Source organism: Miniopterus schreibersii (genome assembly GCF_964146895.1).
Source record: "Miniopterus schreibersii genome assembly, chromosome: 2".
Classification (NCBI taxonomy): Eukaryota; Metazoa; Chordata; class Mammalia; order Chiroptera; family Miniopteridae; genus Miniopterus; species Miniopterus schreibersii.
In genome coordinates, this window is record NC_138102.1 from 131,591,040 (window position 1) to 131,609,232 (window position 18,193).

Genomic DNA, 18,193 nt, shown 5'->3' on the forward strand with positions numbered 1-18,193 from the left:
ACACAAATCAGAATATAACAGTGTCACCCGTTTCCTCCCCAGCAGGGACCCTGCTGAAGTCAGTGAGGAGTCTCTGCAGCCCCTGCTTGTTTTCCAGGCTGTTACTTGAAAGATCCAGCAGGGAGCCAGGCTTCTTACACAGCAAGTCTTATAGAACAGCCTGACTGCACTTTTCTCCAAAAAGTGAGGATAGTACTGAATTGAGCTTAACTTTCTCAGTAAAATGTTACTAAAATATTGTTACCTAAGAAGTCACTGGACACCTGGGAAAACTATAATGCAGTGTAAAGAGGTAGTGGGTTATGGCTCCCAACATGTTTGCAATTTCTACCCAAGTATAAGGCCTAATTCACTGCATATCACCATTGAAAGAGAGAGAGAGAGAGAGAATAAGAATCCTAAGTATTTCAGCAAGAATTAGGGACCAGCCCAGGTGAGGCGGCTCAGTTGGTTGGAGCGGTGTCCTGTACACACCAAAAGGTTGCAGGTTCAATTCCTGGTCAGTGCATGTAAAGGAGGCAACCAACTGATGTTTCTTTCTCACACTGACGTTTCTCTCTCTCTCCCCCTCTGTCTAAAGCATGTCCTTGGATGAGAATTGAGGAAAGAAAAAAAATGATCAGGGACCAACAAACCAAAAAACATATCTCCGTATTGCCAGGCAGGCAGGCTGAGTCTACGGGCTTTGTCCGTGGAGGCTCGGTGCATCTGTGTAAGCTGGCAGTGCAAGAGGCTGTTAAGATACGAGGAAAGAAGTGCTTCCCGTAACAGGCCCAACTGAGGACGTCTCTGCGATGCTGCAAGCCTCTAGGGGAGTCTTCACAGCACAAACCGCATCGATGCGATTCAGTCTCGACACAGAACAAGACAGGTGGGTTCAAAATACAGTAAGGTACTTAGAAAGAGGCGTTCCCCACACGCTGTCGTACCAAAAAGGAAACAAAACAAAACAAAAAGGTGGGAGAAGTCACGAGCAGGAGAAGAGGCTACACAAACTGAAAGGACAGAAGGCAAAAGAAGATAAGCTGATAGAGAGAACGCGTGTTACGAATGAGACACTAGGAAGTAAAGCACAAGTGGTTACTCTGGTATGGAAACCATTAAAGCAGTTTGTGTGTTTTTTTCAAGTCAAGATAAAAAGGAAGAATGAAAAAAATGGAAAAGGGAAAACTAAAGGGAAATGTAAAAAAGAAAAATAAACTTGTGCGTGAAACACAAATTAAAAGACAAAGAAGCTGATGTGAAGGGGACACGGCGCACTTAACCCAGGGCGCTCAGGGCACCCGTGTGCCAGACGCCCTGCTCTGCTCACCTGGGTGGGGAAGCATCCAGCAAATGTATCATTTTGGGGGCTGGAACCCAACTGTTTTATACATAAAACTTACTTTGCAAAGCATGTATTTTTACACATGCCTTAGAGGAACAAATTTCCTTCCCTCTTCTCTTTAAACTTCAGATTTTCATTTAAGAACGGCTCAAACACTTTTTAAATATGAGAAGTAAAGGTGGTGGGAACACAGGCTGAACGGAAACAGGCCCGTGTTACTTCTTCACCCCCCAGGTGATAGAGTAACCATCCCCCGGGCTTTTCACCAGGGGCTGAGAGCTACGGCTGGGTGAGCTTGACATCTTCTGTGAATTCTGTCTAATTTTGCCACACTTTGTGGGCTTCACTTCTCTATGGTCACCTTCCTGGTCTTGTCTTTACTACTACTGATGTTATCACTGTGGCTGGCACAGAGAAAGGAGAAGTTTATTCCAACTGTGAATTTTAAGAATTAGTCACAAAGGTATCAGTAGGGCCTTCAGGAAAGTTATCTTTCTTATGCCTCACTTTTTTCTGTGCCTTTTCTATTCAGTTTTCATGGGATTCAATGTTTGAAAGTGGGTTCTAAGCGAAAAAGGAGAGTAGCAGTCATTAAGGCATCCGAAAGAAAGAAAAGAACTATTAGCCTTAAAAGAGGCTTACTAAGTATTATGTATGTGCCTAAGTTATAAATTACTATGTACCATCCTACCAAGTTACTATTTTGTCAAATATTTTAGATTCCTGGGTAGTCATAATTTGTTTTTGTGGCAGTTATAGAAATATCAATTAAAGTTCAACTGGATTCAAAACTGAATTGAGTTAAACTAACTCTTGAGGGATCATAGGATTTTTTTTCTAATTTCAACGCGACTATAGTGCATCTATCTATCTATCTATCTATCTATCTATCTATCTATCTATCATCTATCTATCTATCATCTATCTATCATCTATCTATCTATTATCTATCTATCTATCTATCTATCTATCTATCTATCTATCTATCTATCTATCTATCTATCTATCTATCATCATCTATCTATCATCTCTATCAATTTAAGCATTGTAAAGAGCTCCGGAGCTAAATGCCCAAATTCAATCTCAGTTCTGCCTCTTAAATAAACCTATGTAAGTTTACACTAATGTAACTGTCCTCCCTGTACCTCAGTTTCCTCAACTGTAAAATGAGAGAGAATGAAAGTATATAACTAGTAAGGTTATTGTGAGTATTAACCAGAGGAGCTTTTAAAAATGCCAATGTTCAGGCCTCACCCCAACCAATTAAATTAGAATCTCAGGAGGGAGACCCAGCTTCACAAAGTTCCACTAGCTTGCATAGAGACTCATATCTGAGAAACGAAGAGTGAACTGAAAATGTGACTTAGATAAAATAAGAGCCTGCTTTGCAAAGGAGAGAGTAGCTCCCATATTTGAAGACAGTAAACTTGCCAACCTTATTTAAAAAAAATGAAAACAGAAATTCATCAGATGGTTAGGGTCAAACCAATCTCCCTCCCCACTTGGTGGTAAATATGCCACCTACTCCCTAAAACTCTTGTGCCTGATGGAGGGGGTTAAAGGGCAGGTAGAAGAATGCTGAGGGAGGCCCACATGGCAATCACTTTGCTATTTCAGCTGCCTGACTGTGCCCCCTTTACCTCTGATATGTGCAACAGACATCCCCCAACAAAACACTCTGTGGTATCAATGAATTTCGGTGCCACGATACACAGACTTTGCATTTCACTCATTCAAAGCAGATAAGAACAGGCCTGCCCGCTACAGAGTAGAGTGCATGGTTGCTCTTATTCTATATGCCGGAAGGTTCTGGCTATTTCTCTAGGTTTAAGCGCCGAATACCTGCATATCCAAGTCTCTTGACTGGGGTGCCGATGAACTATTTTTGCGCCTCCTCAACGCACGCTCATTCTCTCTCTTAGAGCAGCACAGTCAGTTTGGTGAGAGCAGAGTAACGGGAACTAATCAGAACATCCCTGGAAACGAGGACTGGTCTACATTCTTGGAGAAGTAGAGGAGAAATCACCCTATCCCGTATTCCCACCCTCCGTGCATACAGCCTACCACTGAACTTCCTCTTCCTACCGCCATTCTCCACCCTCCCCACTCACACCGAGCCACGGAAAGCTGCTTCTGGGGTCTCTGTTCACTATGTTTGGATCATTGCCATTAGAGGTAATGCGTGCACAGAACTGCAGGGAGAGGAAGGTGGTCTAAACATCAGATGATGTAAGGCCACAAAATGAAATCTTCATTCCCCACTCTACCGTCAACTGACAATTTCTCCTACCAATGATTTTGTCTAATCATGTTAAAGCCAACGACTGACATGGAATTGGACTTGCTAAACACCTGATGGCTGAGGTACCATTAAGACTTCGTAAGAGACTTCATGGCGGTCGTCTGCCCCTTTTGTGACCATTCACTTGGAATTAATTGGTGTATTTAGCAAAACCAGGAGTCTTGGAAGCCTTTTCAATGAAGAGTGAGCACTGTATTTTTGGGGTTGGCAGTGGAATGGTGGGGGGTGTTAACTGACCTGAGAGCAGCTTGTCTCCACCCTGTGCATCCCGTAGGAAAAGTCGTCTGTGAGTGTGATTGCATCAGAACTGATCACATCATGGAATGAAGGCCAACCTGGGGTAGAGCAGGCACAAGAACCCAACCGGAGAGAAGAGAGATACAAAGCCTTGGGTTAGAATGCAAAACTCATGCTTACATTTTTCAACCTGAAAAAAAAAAAGTTAAAAGCTGAAGGCTAATATATTTTGCAAGAGTGCAACTAATTTTTAAGAATAACCTTTTCCTCACATTCAGATTACAGTTGCATTGGGATTTTCAGTTTCATGAGACATTCTTAGACCATCTAGTAGTTTTCTAGAGCATCTTTGGACTTATAAAGCTCCCTCTCACCACTTTCTCTTCTTTCTCTTACCTTCAGGGTCACTGGGCACAGCCCTGAAGCACTATGAGTTCTAAAATGTGCCATTTTCCAAAATACAGTTTATCCCACACCTCTCTAGGAAGCATTCTTTTTCAGCACTTAGTTTGGATGGTTAAAGTACTAAGAATATGGATATTTAATTTCTTGGGATGGGGGTGTATCTGGAAAGCATTGCTTCTATCTGTTTTAGGGGCAGGAGGCTTGCTCACTTCATAGGAACAAGTCATAGAACAGTGCTCTTCAGGCATATCTGGGTAGCACCTTCTCTCATAGCATCTTGTTCCAATTTTCATTTATTCTAATGATTTTTAAAATATGCACACAGCTTTAAGAAACTCGATGGTAAATGGACCATAAGATTGTACAAATGTTTATGAGTGTAAAGTCAGGTTTTATGTTCAGTACTTATGGACCATAAGATTATACAAATGTTTATGAGTGTAAAGTCGGGTTTTATGTTCAGTACTTATGGGCATGTTTTTACATGTTTCCAGAAAATATGTCGGGAGTTACTGAGCTGAAACTTGCATCCCCAAAATGATGAAAGAGGTGCAATGTTGCTGAATTGCTGGTGCAATTTTTTTCTTTTTCAGAAGCCAAATTTATTCCTGCAGAAAGGAAGAAACCCTTTAAAAACATGGTGCTTTGTGTTATTACACCTAGTGAAAGAAAACAGAATGCAAACTTCAACAATACTATTTCCAGTTTCAAACAAAACAAATTAGCTCAGGCCAAATTTTTATAAGAAACTCTCTCCCAAGATCCCCATCCCCCACTACACAACAATACTGCTTTCACAGTCAGTGCTAGACTTAACCCCCAGCCTTTGAACACTTTCCAGTTCCTTGATGTGAGTTCAAGATTGCTGCAAATCACCAGGAAAACCTTCCCCTTCTAGTTGTAACATTCCACCAAAATTAATTATGCTAAGACACACTAGTCTTCTCTAGAAAACTCAATTTTCCCTAGTGCCTAAATTCTAAAGAGAATCTGAACATACTCCGGGCTATAGTATTTGCTCTAGAATGATTACTTGACACATTCAGCTGTTGTTCTTTGCTTAGTGACAGAAGTGCCAATTGCTAGTAAAGAGAGGTTTAATGGTCACGTTTGAGGACACTGAAAAATAATTTATGGAAAGAATGAGAACATTCTGTATTTTTTAACTGCCCATGTCATAATTCATTTGATTGCGGTTTATGACAACTAATATTATGGGGCACATAATTGATCCAATAGAAAATAGGTAAAGAATTAGGAGTGGGGGGTTTTAATTTATTTGAGGGAGAGAGAGAGAGAGGAAGAAACAGAGAAAGAGAAACATTGATCTGTTGTTCCACTTATATATGCATTCATTGGTTGATTCCTGTATGTGGCCTGACTGGGGATCGAATGCACAACCTTGGAATATCGGTACGACACTAAAACCAACTGAGCAACCCAGCCAGGGCTTCTTTTGTTTTGTTCTTAGTTTACCATAAAGCTGCCTCTATTCCTTAATCACAAAAATTTTCCTATTTCTAGAATTAAAAATAGGTACTGAGAAATGTGTATGTGTGTACATACATATATATATATAGACGTGCGCGCACACACACTCACACACACACACACATATATCCCCCGGCCATGCTACCCTGCATCAAATATACCTTAGCGCTGCTCGTGTCCCTGGATTGTGACTTCCCTGTTTCTGTGCCCTCCTCCCTGACTAGGTGGCGAGCACCCTGAAGGGAGAGTCTGGCTCGCTGACCTGAGTGTTCTCACTGCCTATCACGAGTACCGCACAAAGACACAGCTCAAATGTTTATTAAGTTGATTTCCAATGACCCTTAAACAAAAAAATTATGCTACCTCACAGAGTTTCACAAAAGAGAGAAAATATAATCATACTCCTTTTTTACCGACTAGACTAAGAAATTCCAACGCTGGTTTCTCACTGGAGTATGCCACTTGGCTCAGTCATTATACTTAAGCCTCTCTATGTAGGTGAAGTAGGCTTACTATTTATTTAGGATGGTAAGAACATGAAGATGGTTTAGGTCACTCACCTACAGGGCTGGAGGGAGGAGGGGAACAGAGGATACGTTACAAAGGAAGGAGCGCGAGAGCCAAAACTAGAATATGGGTATTCTGACTTTAGTGTAGGGCTCTCTTCTGATGTTCCACTTTCACCCTCAACAAAAGGCTGAGAGGTCATTAACTTGAACACTCTAGCAGGAAGGAGGTGGCAGGTTGTCTGGATTAGCTGGTAGTTACACTTACAGGCCTCAAGACAGAAGCAGACGATGGATGTATCTTAATACTGATTCTCTCACCTTCTAATGACCAAACTGTTCAAAGGGAAGGGAAGCAAACTGCTTTCCAATGCACTATTAAACCATATAGCTATACAGTTTGTAACCATGAATTAAATATTTATAGAACCTTCCAGAAGACTATGCTCAAGAACAGAGTAGAGGTTCTCAAAAGATTTCAATGTTTCTGGGAAAACTGTTGACACTTGGTTTATTTGTTGTTTATCATGGTGTTATTTAAACATTGAAAGGGTCACTAAAAAAAAAAAGAACATTTCAAAACTCCCTAAAACTTACAGTGTCCCTTTTCACGGTATTAGAAATGTAGTTTTCAAGATAGAATATTCAACCTGTCACCCAAATCTTAATTAGTGGGACTGCCAAGAGAAACCACGTTGAGGACTATAACCCCCGTGCGATGAAACCAACACATTTCAAAAGACAGCCATGGCCAACTTCACCAATGAGGTCAACACAGGAGAATGCTGAGTTCTTTTGCTAGGTCTCAAAAAAGTGCAGCTCTATAGAAAGAGAATCCATCAGAAAGGTAAGTCCTATTGACAATCAAACTAAGAAGGCCCTTCACGCAGGAATAAATTGTCTCATGGCAGAGAAGCCACGGTGATGACAGCACTTTGAAAGCGGAATTCCCTCATCATGTGAAAATATTTAAAGGAGGAACTCTTCACTGCCGTAAAAATCCTCAAAGGAAACCCTGCCCCCACTCCTACTAATAAGGAAAGTGCTTCAAAGGGTGATAGGCAAAGACTGAAGCAATCTGGGTCTTGTTGAGAAAACTATCTTGAGCAAAGGGGGGCGGTGTTTATGTCAGTTCTGACATTAAAGAAAGATCACCCATCCTCCTTTCTTTAGGATTTCCCTTTTGGTCTTCTCATCTAACAAAACATTATTAGCTTTGGATGCATTCCATGCACTTTTTAAAAGAAAAGCCGATTGAAAACCTGTATAAACAGTTGGTTCATCCCACCCCCAATACATCCCTTTGTTTCTACTAGATGAAGTTGGATTTGGGTATATTATACTATAAACTGTACTTTTAAAGATACCAGCCTATTGTTATCAAGAATATCTTACATTCAATAAATAGTTCCTGCCCTTGAAGAATCCTCATCTCCAGATACAAATAAATACAGGTACTACCATTAAAGCAGACACGCTGGAATGTGGCAATTCTGCTTCAGTTTTATCCAACCATCAGGCCAAATTAACCTGCAGACATAACTTCAGACTGCTGGCATAACGTGAAGCAGGTCCAGAATATATCCATTTACATCTCAAATATAAGGAGCAAGTGATCCAGTTAATGATGACACTATGTTCTGGGTGCTCGCTAACATCTACACTAAAATGAATTTTTTTTAAATTGCAATAGAAAGAATTATCCCCTTTCACTCATAATGTGGCTTAATTAAAGCTGCTGCGTCTACTTGAACCCACAGTAGAATAATGACATAGCTCTCTACAAGTAGTGCTCTGTTGACGATTTTTAAATGTTTCACTCCAACAGCCTCCTGAGAAAAACTTTGTCAACTCTCTAGTCCAACCTTTTCCTACTTCCTTTCAAAAATCTTTGAAGTTGTTAAAACTAGCAACAGATTATAAACAAGTTGAAGCCAATTCCATCTGGACCATGTCTGGAAAATGCAGCCCTGGTTCCCCTACTCTTGATTTAACAAGGACTGATATCTATACAGCTTCACTTCCCCTACATCTTCCCCAACCGCCCCCTCCCCAATGAAAACTAGAAACCTCAGGAAGTTGGCTACAGGACCCATCAGTAGACTACAGCGGAAAGGACCCACGACCAAAGACTTCACTGAACTGAAATGGAATTACAAATATTTTGTTGTCTTCAAATGCAAAATAAGCTTGAGCACAGTAAATCCCAGTTGGGCTTGGGTGATGGTTTAATAATGATGGTGTGCATTTCAGTATGGTTTTGGTTAGACAAGCTGGAGATTTGCAGATCTATGTTTTTGTGTGCACCAGTTCTCACAGCTCTATAATTCCAGGACATTTCAAAATGTGTAGCTTTTCATTTCTCTGAAGCCAGAATCTGTTAATCTCACTGCCACAATTCACCTTATTAGCTACCTCGAGCCAAATAATAAAACTCTCTATGAAGACCTGCTGCTAAAAAAAATTGTTTGAAGCTTAGAGCTTTGATACTGTGGCCCAATTATTCACTTCAATTGACAATTCAAGTATAACCTTTATCTCATTTTTAAAAGGATGATTCTCTATTCCCCCTCAAAGACCCAAAGTCTAAGTAGTAATCAACCAAAATACATGCATGTAGTAGAAAATCAAATACTGCAAGACAACTCAGTGAATTATTCCCTTTCAATTCTCCCCACCCCTGCGGACAACAGGTTTTTGGCTTAATTCTATGCTTATGTTGCTATCTCTTCATTTCTTCATTTTAAATCTGCACTGTCCAATACAGTTGCTACCAGCCACATGTCACAATTTAAATGTAAACGAATTACAATTAAAAAATTAAAATTTCAGTTCCTCAGTCACATCACCTTTTAAGTTCTCAACAGTTACATGTGGTTAGTGGCTACTCTCTCGAACAACACAAACACAGATGCAGAATAGTTCCATTATTTCCACAGGCAGAGAACTGTGCATCACTGGACAATGCCACCATCACACATCATAATCTGATTTCTGCTTCTGATCGATGAAGATTCAGTATTTACACTTACACTAATCTCCCATTACAAAAGTACACAAAATACGGGGGGGGGGGGGCAAAAGCAGGTTTATGGCTGTTCATATGGAAAATAATATAATAATAGTACAAGAATAAACTGTTTTGAATACTCTCATCTATAAACCTACTTTTGCCTCACTCTATATACCAAGCATTCGTGATTTAACAAATATTAGGTACTCAGATTGAACAGATAACATTTTTTTCTATAGCTGCTTCAGAGTTTTCTTTTTTCCTAACAAAATAAAATGTTACAATTATCGCCAGGTCTGCCTCCAGTCTTCTCCCTCACTCTACACCTCCTGGTGCCCAAGGATAATTATTTATGTGCCATCCTGCACTTGTCTCATTCATTTTCTACATATGTCTATATCCATAAACAATATAAAATGTTTAAAAATTTATACACGTGACACTGCATCACCAGTATCTTTGGCAACTTATATTGTTCACATTATTTGTGGTCTCCAGCTGTTTGTTTTTACAGCATCATCTCATTTTATAACTTAAACACATCAAATATCAACATTTGACATTGGACTAGAGAGAATATGAATTAGAGTTGTTTTGTTTGGGTTTTTCTATTACTCTCTAAAGTATCTCTGCCTCTGCTGGGGCAATGACTCTCTGTATCTTGGTTTCTGTCTCCCTGCCTTTGGTTTTCTTTATGTATCTCTGGCGACCCTTGAGTGGCCATTTCTGTTACGCAGCTCACGGAGGTTTCCTCTGCCGTCGGTACCGTGAGGGTCCGCTTCCTTACTGTGTTTGAACTTGGAACAGAAAAGCTGGCTGGCAGCTCTGGCAACAATGTCATCATTTGCTGATGGACACAGGCTTGTCCTCGGGTTCCCTGAACCCTGGTGGGGAGATGGTTTACTCTGGAGCACCACACCTCAATAGCAGCCCTGATTCTCCCAGACAGGCTCTTTAATATCCTAAGACAGCAGTGTTCCAGTTATTTTTCCCTGTGGGTAACTGATGATCTGTGATTCTAAATATGAAAGTGAAGAAGATGGTGGGAGGAGGCAGAAGAGGGTATGTGGGGGGGGATGGTGACGGAAGGAGACTTGCCTTGGGGTGGTGAACACGCGATGCAATGTACAGATGATGCATTATAGAATTGTACACCTGAAACCTATATAATTTTTATTAACCAATGTCAACCCAATAAATTCAATTCAAAAAAATCTGGAAAACTGGAAGAAGAAAGAAAAAAAGTGAAGACGATGTAAAATGGGTCTAGCTGTTCTTTAGACTTTCGGCTGAACACCTTGCTGGGAGTCCCACCGTTTTGCTCTTAACAAGTCTGCACCCTGAGCCTCTCTATAATCCTGCTGGCATCTCTGCAAGAGCTGTTGTACATGTTTTGGGCTACAGCTTTCTTTAATCAGTTGTACCCATTAATGCATTTCTACCCTTTTTATTTTTCCTTGGAAAAATTGGCTAAAATTTCTTGACTGCTCAAGGCCCCCCTGCCCTCCCTCCCATTCTCTGCAGTGGGTTTCATCTTTTTCTCCACCCCCTTCCTCCTCTTTTTTTGTTTTTCTTGCTTTCACTTTAAAGGGGTCTCTTGGGAAAGAAGGAAACAAACATGTATGCTCAGTCTATCATTTTGGACAGGAAGCCGAGATTTCTTTTTAATAAAGTGCAGATTTTACTCTCTCGATCTAACATTTTATGGGAGAAGGCAACAGATTTCAGGCTTCATAATTTTTCTGCTAACCACAATTATATTATTTTTTACCTTACTGATAAAAATACCAAAATCAATGTGAGGCTTAGCAGCTTTAACTGGCTCAGATCTGACTGCTTAAAAAGTGATTACAGGCTGAGTGTATGAGATTAGCACTTACATTATGACATCCGCAATGGCCTCTGCGTTAGAGTCAAGGATAGCCTTTTCCTTGCCTGGTTCGGTGGAAAAAAATGTCTTGGACTACTTTTCGGCGCTATGTTTGATTGTTGGATACAGTTTGAGAATTTATTGTATTTTGTACTGCTGCCATCGCAAATATGAGGACAAGTATCCCCCTAAATGCTGATGACATAATTTCATTACTGCAAACAAGCAACAGTCTCAAGAGGCAAACTATTCCAGTCAAGAAAATAGTGTAGCAGTAATAACAACAAAAAGAAAATCACTGGTTTTGGCAAACATGCTCCCATGCTTCCTTCGGCTTTATTAGCCAGTACACCTCAAATAAAAACGGTACGTAAATACTGATCTTAAAAAGCAGGGAGTTAAAAATATATATAAAAACTAAAAATTCATGAAGATAAGAAATGCTAATAAAATTTAAGTGCAATGTACTATTCAAGCATTAATTTTACTTTGGTTACTAGTTACCCTGCTTTTTCATCTTGATGTCAAAGTAACCCAGGAGTTCTAAATGGCAGTGCCCATTTAGATGTCATGATAATTGGGGGCCACCCATAGGCGCTTAAGCAGACTAGTAACAAGTTCAGACCTGTGTTTTAGGAAGATGGCTCTGGAAGCAGCAGGAGGGTGGGTAAGAGGGAGGGTGAAAACAGGTGTATCAGTTGGAAGGCCCTATATGGGGAACAGAACTGACAAAGCTCTAAATGAAGACATTTGCAATGAGACCGGAAAGGAGGGGAGAGGTTATAGAGAGATTAAGAGGGCAGGGTTCTTTGATTCTGCTGACTGGGGTACCTATGGGGAGCGAAGGAGAAGGAGAGCGTCAAGTTACTACTAGGTTTCCAGCTGGATCGTGCTAGCCATACATTTCTTTTTCAGAGAAAATAATTAAATCAGGTTAGAGTGGAACTATCTAAGAGGCAGAGGAATATTTGGGCTCCGAAGTGAGGCCCTGGCTAGAGATACACATGTGAAAGTCATCAGAGCAGAGAAGACAGTAAGGTTATGGCTGAGCATATGCAGGAGGCAAATATAACCAGAGTGGAAAACCAGACAGGTATTTAAAAGGTGAGCTGAGCAATAAGGTGAAGGAAAGTAAGAGAGAGCATTTCAAGAAACAGGAGAAGACAAGGGTACCAGGACTGAGCTGGGCAAACAGAAAATCATTCAAGGCTGCAGGGCACAAACTGCAGAACAGACAAGTCAAAGGAGATCTGAGAGGAGACTGCCGAATTCAACAGGTAGGGGATCTGGAGGACCTGAGATGAGGGCTGAAGCTGAACTCTGCTGGGTTGAAAGGCGCATGTGAAGTGGAGAGGGAACCAAGTCTGCTCTTCACGAAGCCTGGCAGGGAGCGAAGGTAAACTAGTTTGACGGTTATCATGATGTCCGAGCTAAGATATTTGGATTGTGGGGGTCCCACTGACCCCACTTTTCCCTGTTTTCTAAAGTGTTTAAGATGTTACAGTATTACTTTTCTAACGGGAATTTTGCAATAAAATGAATGATATGAAAACATTTGGACATGCTAAAAAATCTTAAGCATTACTCAAATGCTCCTTAGGATACTGAACAGCAGCTGTATTTGAAGAATGACCAGATAACTAAAATAAAATTCCATCCCTGGAATCTTTTTTATCTTTATTTTTAAGTTGTTTGTTATTGTTTGTAGCATCTTTCCGTCTACCAAACTGAGTCACAAGTGTAATGTTTTATTTTTTTTATTTTTTATTTTTTTTAATATATCTATTGATTTCAGAGAGAGGAAAGGAGAGGGAGAGAGAGACAGAAACATCAATGATGAGAAAGTCTCTGATCGAGCCCGCGACCCGGGCAAGTGCCCTGACCAGGAATCGAACCCCGATCGCCTGGATCCCAGGTCGACGCTCAACCGCTGAGCCACGCCCGGCCGGGCAGTGTAATGTTTTAAATGACCATGGAAATCTGTTTGGCTTTTTGAGCACAAAGTGGGTGCTCAATAAATATGGCTGAATAAATGAATCTAGAGCTTTAACTCTAGGTGAGGCTCCCGTCAAACATGTTCACAGCATCCAGTCCTTTCTCATCAAGGCATGTATTACAATTTGCAATTACTTATTTATATGGGCAATATTTAATTAATGTCTGCTTCTCTCACTAAGCTCCAGGGGACCATGGTTGCTTTGTTTACTACTATATCCTCAATCCCTAGCTCATGGAAATTAATTAATAAATAAAATATTTTATTATTTTACAGCAAAAATAGACTTACTTAAAAGATTATCGCTCAGTTTGGATATGCCCATCACTAGGCAATCGAAGAAAGTTTTAAAAAAATGGGCAAAGAATTTCTGCTCATTTGCTTGAGGCAATTTTTTACAAATATCAAATTTCACATGTTTATTTCCCTGCCTATCAAAAATAGTGCATTTCCTCAGACTGATTATTAATAACTTCATATGGAGGAATAGCATAGCCTTATCACCCATTAACATTTCAGATACTTGAATCTATTAAAAGGACAAAATGACTGAAGACTGTCAAGAGCACCGAGGTCTCCTTTGGCAGTGAGAACATCTGGTGCCTATTCTCTTTGGAGATTAATAACGTAGCTATACTGTGGCAGGCTTTGCTAATTCCTTTGAGCCCTGTGCAGCATTTTTAAGTGGTTCCAAACACACAAGATCTCTAATTGGTATGGATTTCATCCACAGTTTTCTTGGGATCTCAAAATATCTCAGAAACTCCTAAGCAGGAATTGACAGGGGCAAGCTTCCCTATTTCCCTTTGTGGAGACAGCTATTAATAATTTTTTTTCAGGTTCAATAAAATTACTGAACTCAAACCATTTCAACCAAAAAACTGGGGAAGGGGACTTTATTTTCCCTGGCCTGAACACTGTCTCTTGCTACTTTAAATCACAGTTAATGTTTTAAAAAATACATCTTACACATAAGTCAGTTGTAGACCTTTAGCATCAAAGGATCTGAGCAACATCACATGTAACGGCCTGACCTTTAGCCATAATTTCTAAGTGCCATTAAAAAATGTCTCTCAAACTGGCTTTAAATTTAGTGTTGACCTAGTCACCTTTATCCAAAAACATTCAACTTTAGATGATTATTTTATTTTGCTTCCAAAAGCTCTTCAGTCCAGTGAGGTATCCATTAGGGATGCTTCACAAAGAGTTTAGAGTTTGCTTAGAATTTATTAGCTACATTGGATGGGAAGACGGTGATTTGGGTTGCTTGCTAAGTGAAGATTATTTACTGTGCTTGACTGACCTTAAGAATACCGGGTGGGATACAGGATGGGGAAATTCAAAGAAATACAGATTCTGTTCTCAGCAACACACAATCCAGACTAAAAGTGAAATAGTGCTCCATTCAACTGCAGTCCCAAATTAGGTCTATTCATAACATAGCATCACTCGGGACCACCAAACTATTACTTGTTTTCTTTAGATGGGTACCTATCAAAAATTTCAGAGTAATTCCTCTCCTCAATATATGTGCCTGATAAAAATGTAAGATTACTTCTTCTAAGGGAATTAAGTCTTGAGATTCTTTTACTTATCTAAATTTTCTCCAGATATTTTTCTCTAACTGAAATCTCTCTAAACTTCTGAATATGCTTTAGATCTTTAATGTATTATGTACTTTTAAGTATCACAATCTGAAATAAAATATTTCCTTGTTTCCATAAATCCTTCACTGGTCTACATCAACTTTTTATGATGCGTTAAAACTTAGTTATACCTACTACGACTTAAATTTCTGACAACACATTTTTGAAACAGAGCAGACTGCTCAGAAAAGCTATTAAACACAAATATTTTAGAACAAAATCATTGCTTAGAGTTGTTTACACGACAAAAGATGTTTTGCCTTTGTAGCACACACAGCAAAGCTGAAGCAGTTTATCAAGCACTGTAAATTTCCTAATATATTAAAATTTATAAATAAATTACATAAAAAAGGCATGAGGCAAACTACATCAAACCAAGATATATCCTGACAACTACTCATTCTTTTTAATACCCTTTAGGGAAATCTCTTGCTAACACACGATTCCCGTTACTCTGCTCTTCTTTTTTATATATTTAATCATGTTGTAATATACTCTAATTTACTGTTTATAGTTTTTTTGTTTGTTTCTTGACTGTATTCCCCAAACTAGAATGAAAGCTTCATGTCAGAGATAACTGTTTAGTTCCTGATGCATTCGAGGTTTCCAGAAGGATGCCTGGCGTTCAATAAATTTTGGTTGAATGCATTTTCTATATGCATTCTTGTTACTCTGCAAGTCTGAGATTTAAAAATAATCCACGCTTTGGTTTTAAAACACATAGTCACAAAAGTCTTTGTTATAGAATTAGTTATAGGATCTCTAGGTCACTTACTGATATTTATTGAAGATTTGCTAACCTGGCTGACAGTCTTCTCTCCACCCTAAACTCCTACAGATATTCTAGGGACCTCCGTGAAGGTAACCCACTTAACATCCCTCATATCAACAGCTCTTTGAATACCTGAGAGAGCTGAAACTAAACTAGTCCATGAAGCCAAAGTCCTGTATCAAGCAAGACCCATGGGTATAAGGGCCTTTGCAATTCGAAAGTTTCAATGGCTTTGATTCTGACCAATGAAAAGCTTAATGCATTAAAAGTTAGATGTTATCACATGAAGAAAGTTGAACTTCAGATGGATGAATTAGGCTAAGTGGTATGTACTGCACACGTAGTTTAATTTGGCACTGGACCACCATAACAAAAAAAAGAGTAAAATTCCATAAAGGCCAAGCACATCCAAAATATATTCCGTGGCCTATAGGGTGACATATTCTGTCAATTGTCCAGTAATATTTAAGTCCTATCCCACTCACCCAGTTGTAAATGATGCCAGGTGCAGGTGCCAGACTTGGCTACTTAGTACTGAGTGGGCGATAAACAAATATTTGTTGAATAAGTGAACCAAACTGAGGCTGAAGAAAGTATCAACAAATATTGTGAAAATGATACCACAATAAATCAACCTATGTATTTCAGACATTTTTGGCAAAGATTACCTCTCAAGTATTTATTGTTCCTTATGCCACTAGACCAGAGTATAGTGCTCCATGGATTACTATCTCTTGGTAGTGTCACTGGGCACCTATGCAATTTCTTTGATCTTTTCTAGGTCGAGTAGCATAAAATTTTGGTCATTCTAGCATTGTTACAGTAATATATAGTCTCCTTTTATTTGAATATTTGGCCTCTGTTTAGTGTAAAAAAATTTTTAAGTCTCAAGCATGTATTATTAAATAACAGACAAAATCACAGTCTAAAAGGCTGGTAAAAATTATTTTTTAACTTCATTTCCCATATTAGAAAACTTCCTTAAGGGAAATTTGCCAGGATCTGGTGCTATATGAAAGATTTTTAAAAAACATCTACTTTGCCCTGGCCAGTTTGGCTCAGTGGTTAGAGTGTTGGCCTGCAGACTGAAGGGTCTAGGGTCTGATTCCGACCAAGGGCATGTACCTTGGTTGCAGGTTTGATCCATGGCCCCAGTCGGCGCACGTGCGTGAGGCAACCAATTGATGCGTCTCTCTCACATCGATGTTTCTCTCTCTCCCTTCCACTCTCTCTGAAAGGCAATGGAAAAAATATCCTCAAATGAACATTAAAACAAACAAACAAAAAACATCTATTTTAACTTAAGGTGTAAAACAACAGCCAATATAATAATAGCTCTTTGATCTTTAACAGTTTTTATTTTCATTTTTATTTGTAATGTCTCTCTCACACAAATAATTTTTACCTCTCAATTAATCTCAACTTTACTTAATAATGGGCCCAAAGTGCAAGAGCAGTGATGCTGGCAATTTTGATATGCTAAAGCCGTAAACTGCTACCTTTAAGTGAAAAGGTATGTATGTTTGGGGAAAAATATAGTATATATATAGGGTTCTGTACTATTTCAGGCATCCACTAGTTGACTGGTAGACATATATATAGTATTTAAAATTAAAAATGGATTACCTTCCATTTTTCAAATACATTTTAAATTTGCTTGTATTAATTACATTCAGTGGAACAGTATCTGTTGAAAACCTTGTGCGTAAGATGAGGACATCAGAACACATTTACTTACTCTTAGACTTTTTTTCATAGCTCTACTTTTTTGGCTGGCTTCATTTGAGATTTTTGACCCAAGTTGTTATCTGTGAAACTACCCATTTTTATTTGATGTATCCATCCTTTCAAAAATCATTTTGATTTTACATTTTGTGGTGATACTATATTTGAAACAATTTAAGCATAATTCAGCATTTACTGTTATATGTTCACAAATAGTCGCTTAGTATCACAATTTCCCCCAAACAGAATTATTTATTTTGGTTCGTTTCTCAGCTGCTTGGAATATTTCATTAAGTAATTTTTTCAAGAAAAACATGTAAACGATGTGCTTCCTAAGTAAATCTGAGGCTATTTTCCTGTTTACTTCATAAAGGAATGACAACTGACTGAATATAGAATTTAAGAGTCACAACCCTAAAGCCAAGTTGTGTCATCTTCTGGTAGGTGAGGCTGAGATGATGTCTGAGACATGACTGACTTTTGTTCCCTCAGAGATTTTTTTTTTTCCTGTTTAGAAGCTTAAAACATATTTCTGTGGGTTTGCTTTTTGAAATTCAAAAGTTTCGCCAGAATATGTCTAGATGCTGGTATTTTTTCACGAATTCTGGCAGAGGTGTAGTAAATGGGGTCTTTAAAACTTCCTATCTTTCTTAACACACCTCTTATTGTGTCCTTCACTGTTTTATTTCCTCTGTTTTCTTCCTGAGGGACAGCAACTACCTTCTTAGTTGGATCATTGTTTTCTCTCTTCTACATCTATCATCTTATTGTTGACAACCTCCCTGTCACTTCTTTTCCTCTGCGTTACAGGACAGTTTCTCATTAAAAGAAACTGTGGCTTTTCAGGTTACTGACTATATATTTAGCAGATTCAGTTTGGTTCTTCACTGCTTCTAATGAAGG

General features: G+C 39.1%; 1 protein-coding gene across 5 annotated transcripts in view; it reads right to left on the bottom strand.

Moving 5' to 3' along the window:
• Positions 1 to 18,193, bottom strand: part of MSRB3 (methionine sulfoxide reductase B3) — a gene marked incomplete at its 5' end in the record, with an annotated part of 146,829 nt that overhangs the window by 7,737 nt on the left and 120,899 nt on the right. For all 5 annotated transcript variants that reach the window (XM_081127634.1, XM_081127633.1, XM_081127632.1 and 2 more), the window contains one exon: positions 3,867 to 3,964. In XM_081127634.1, coding sequence (XP_080983760.1) covers positions 3,867 to 3,964 — 98 coding nt within the window. The remainder of the gene's footprint in view (positions 1 to 3,866; positions 3,965 to 18,193) is intronic.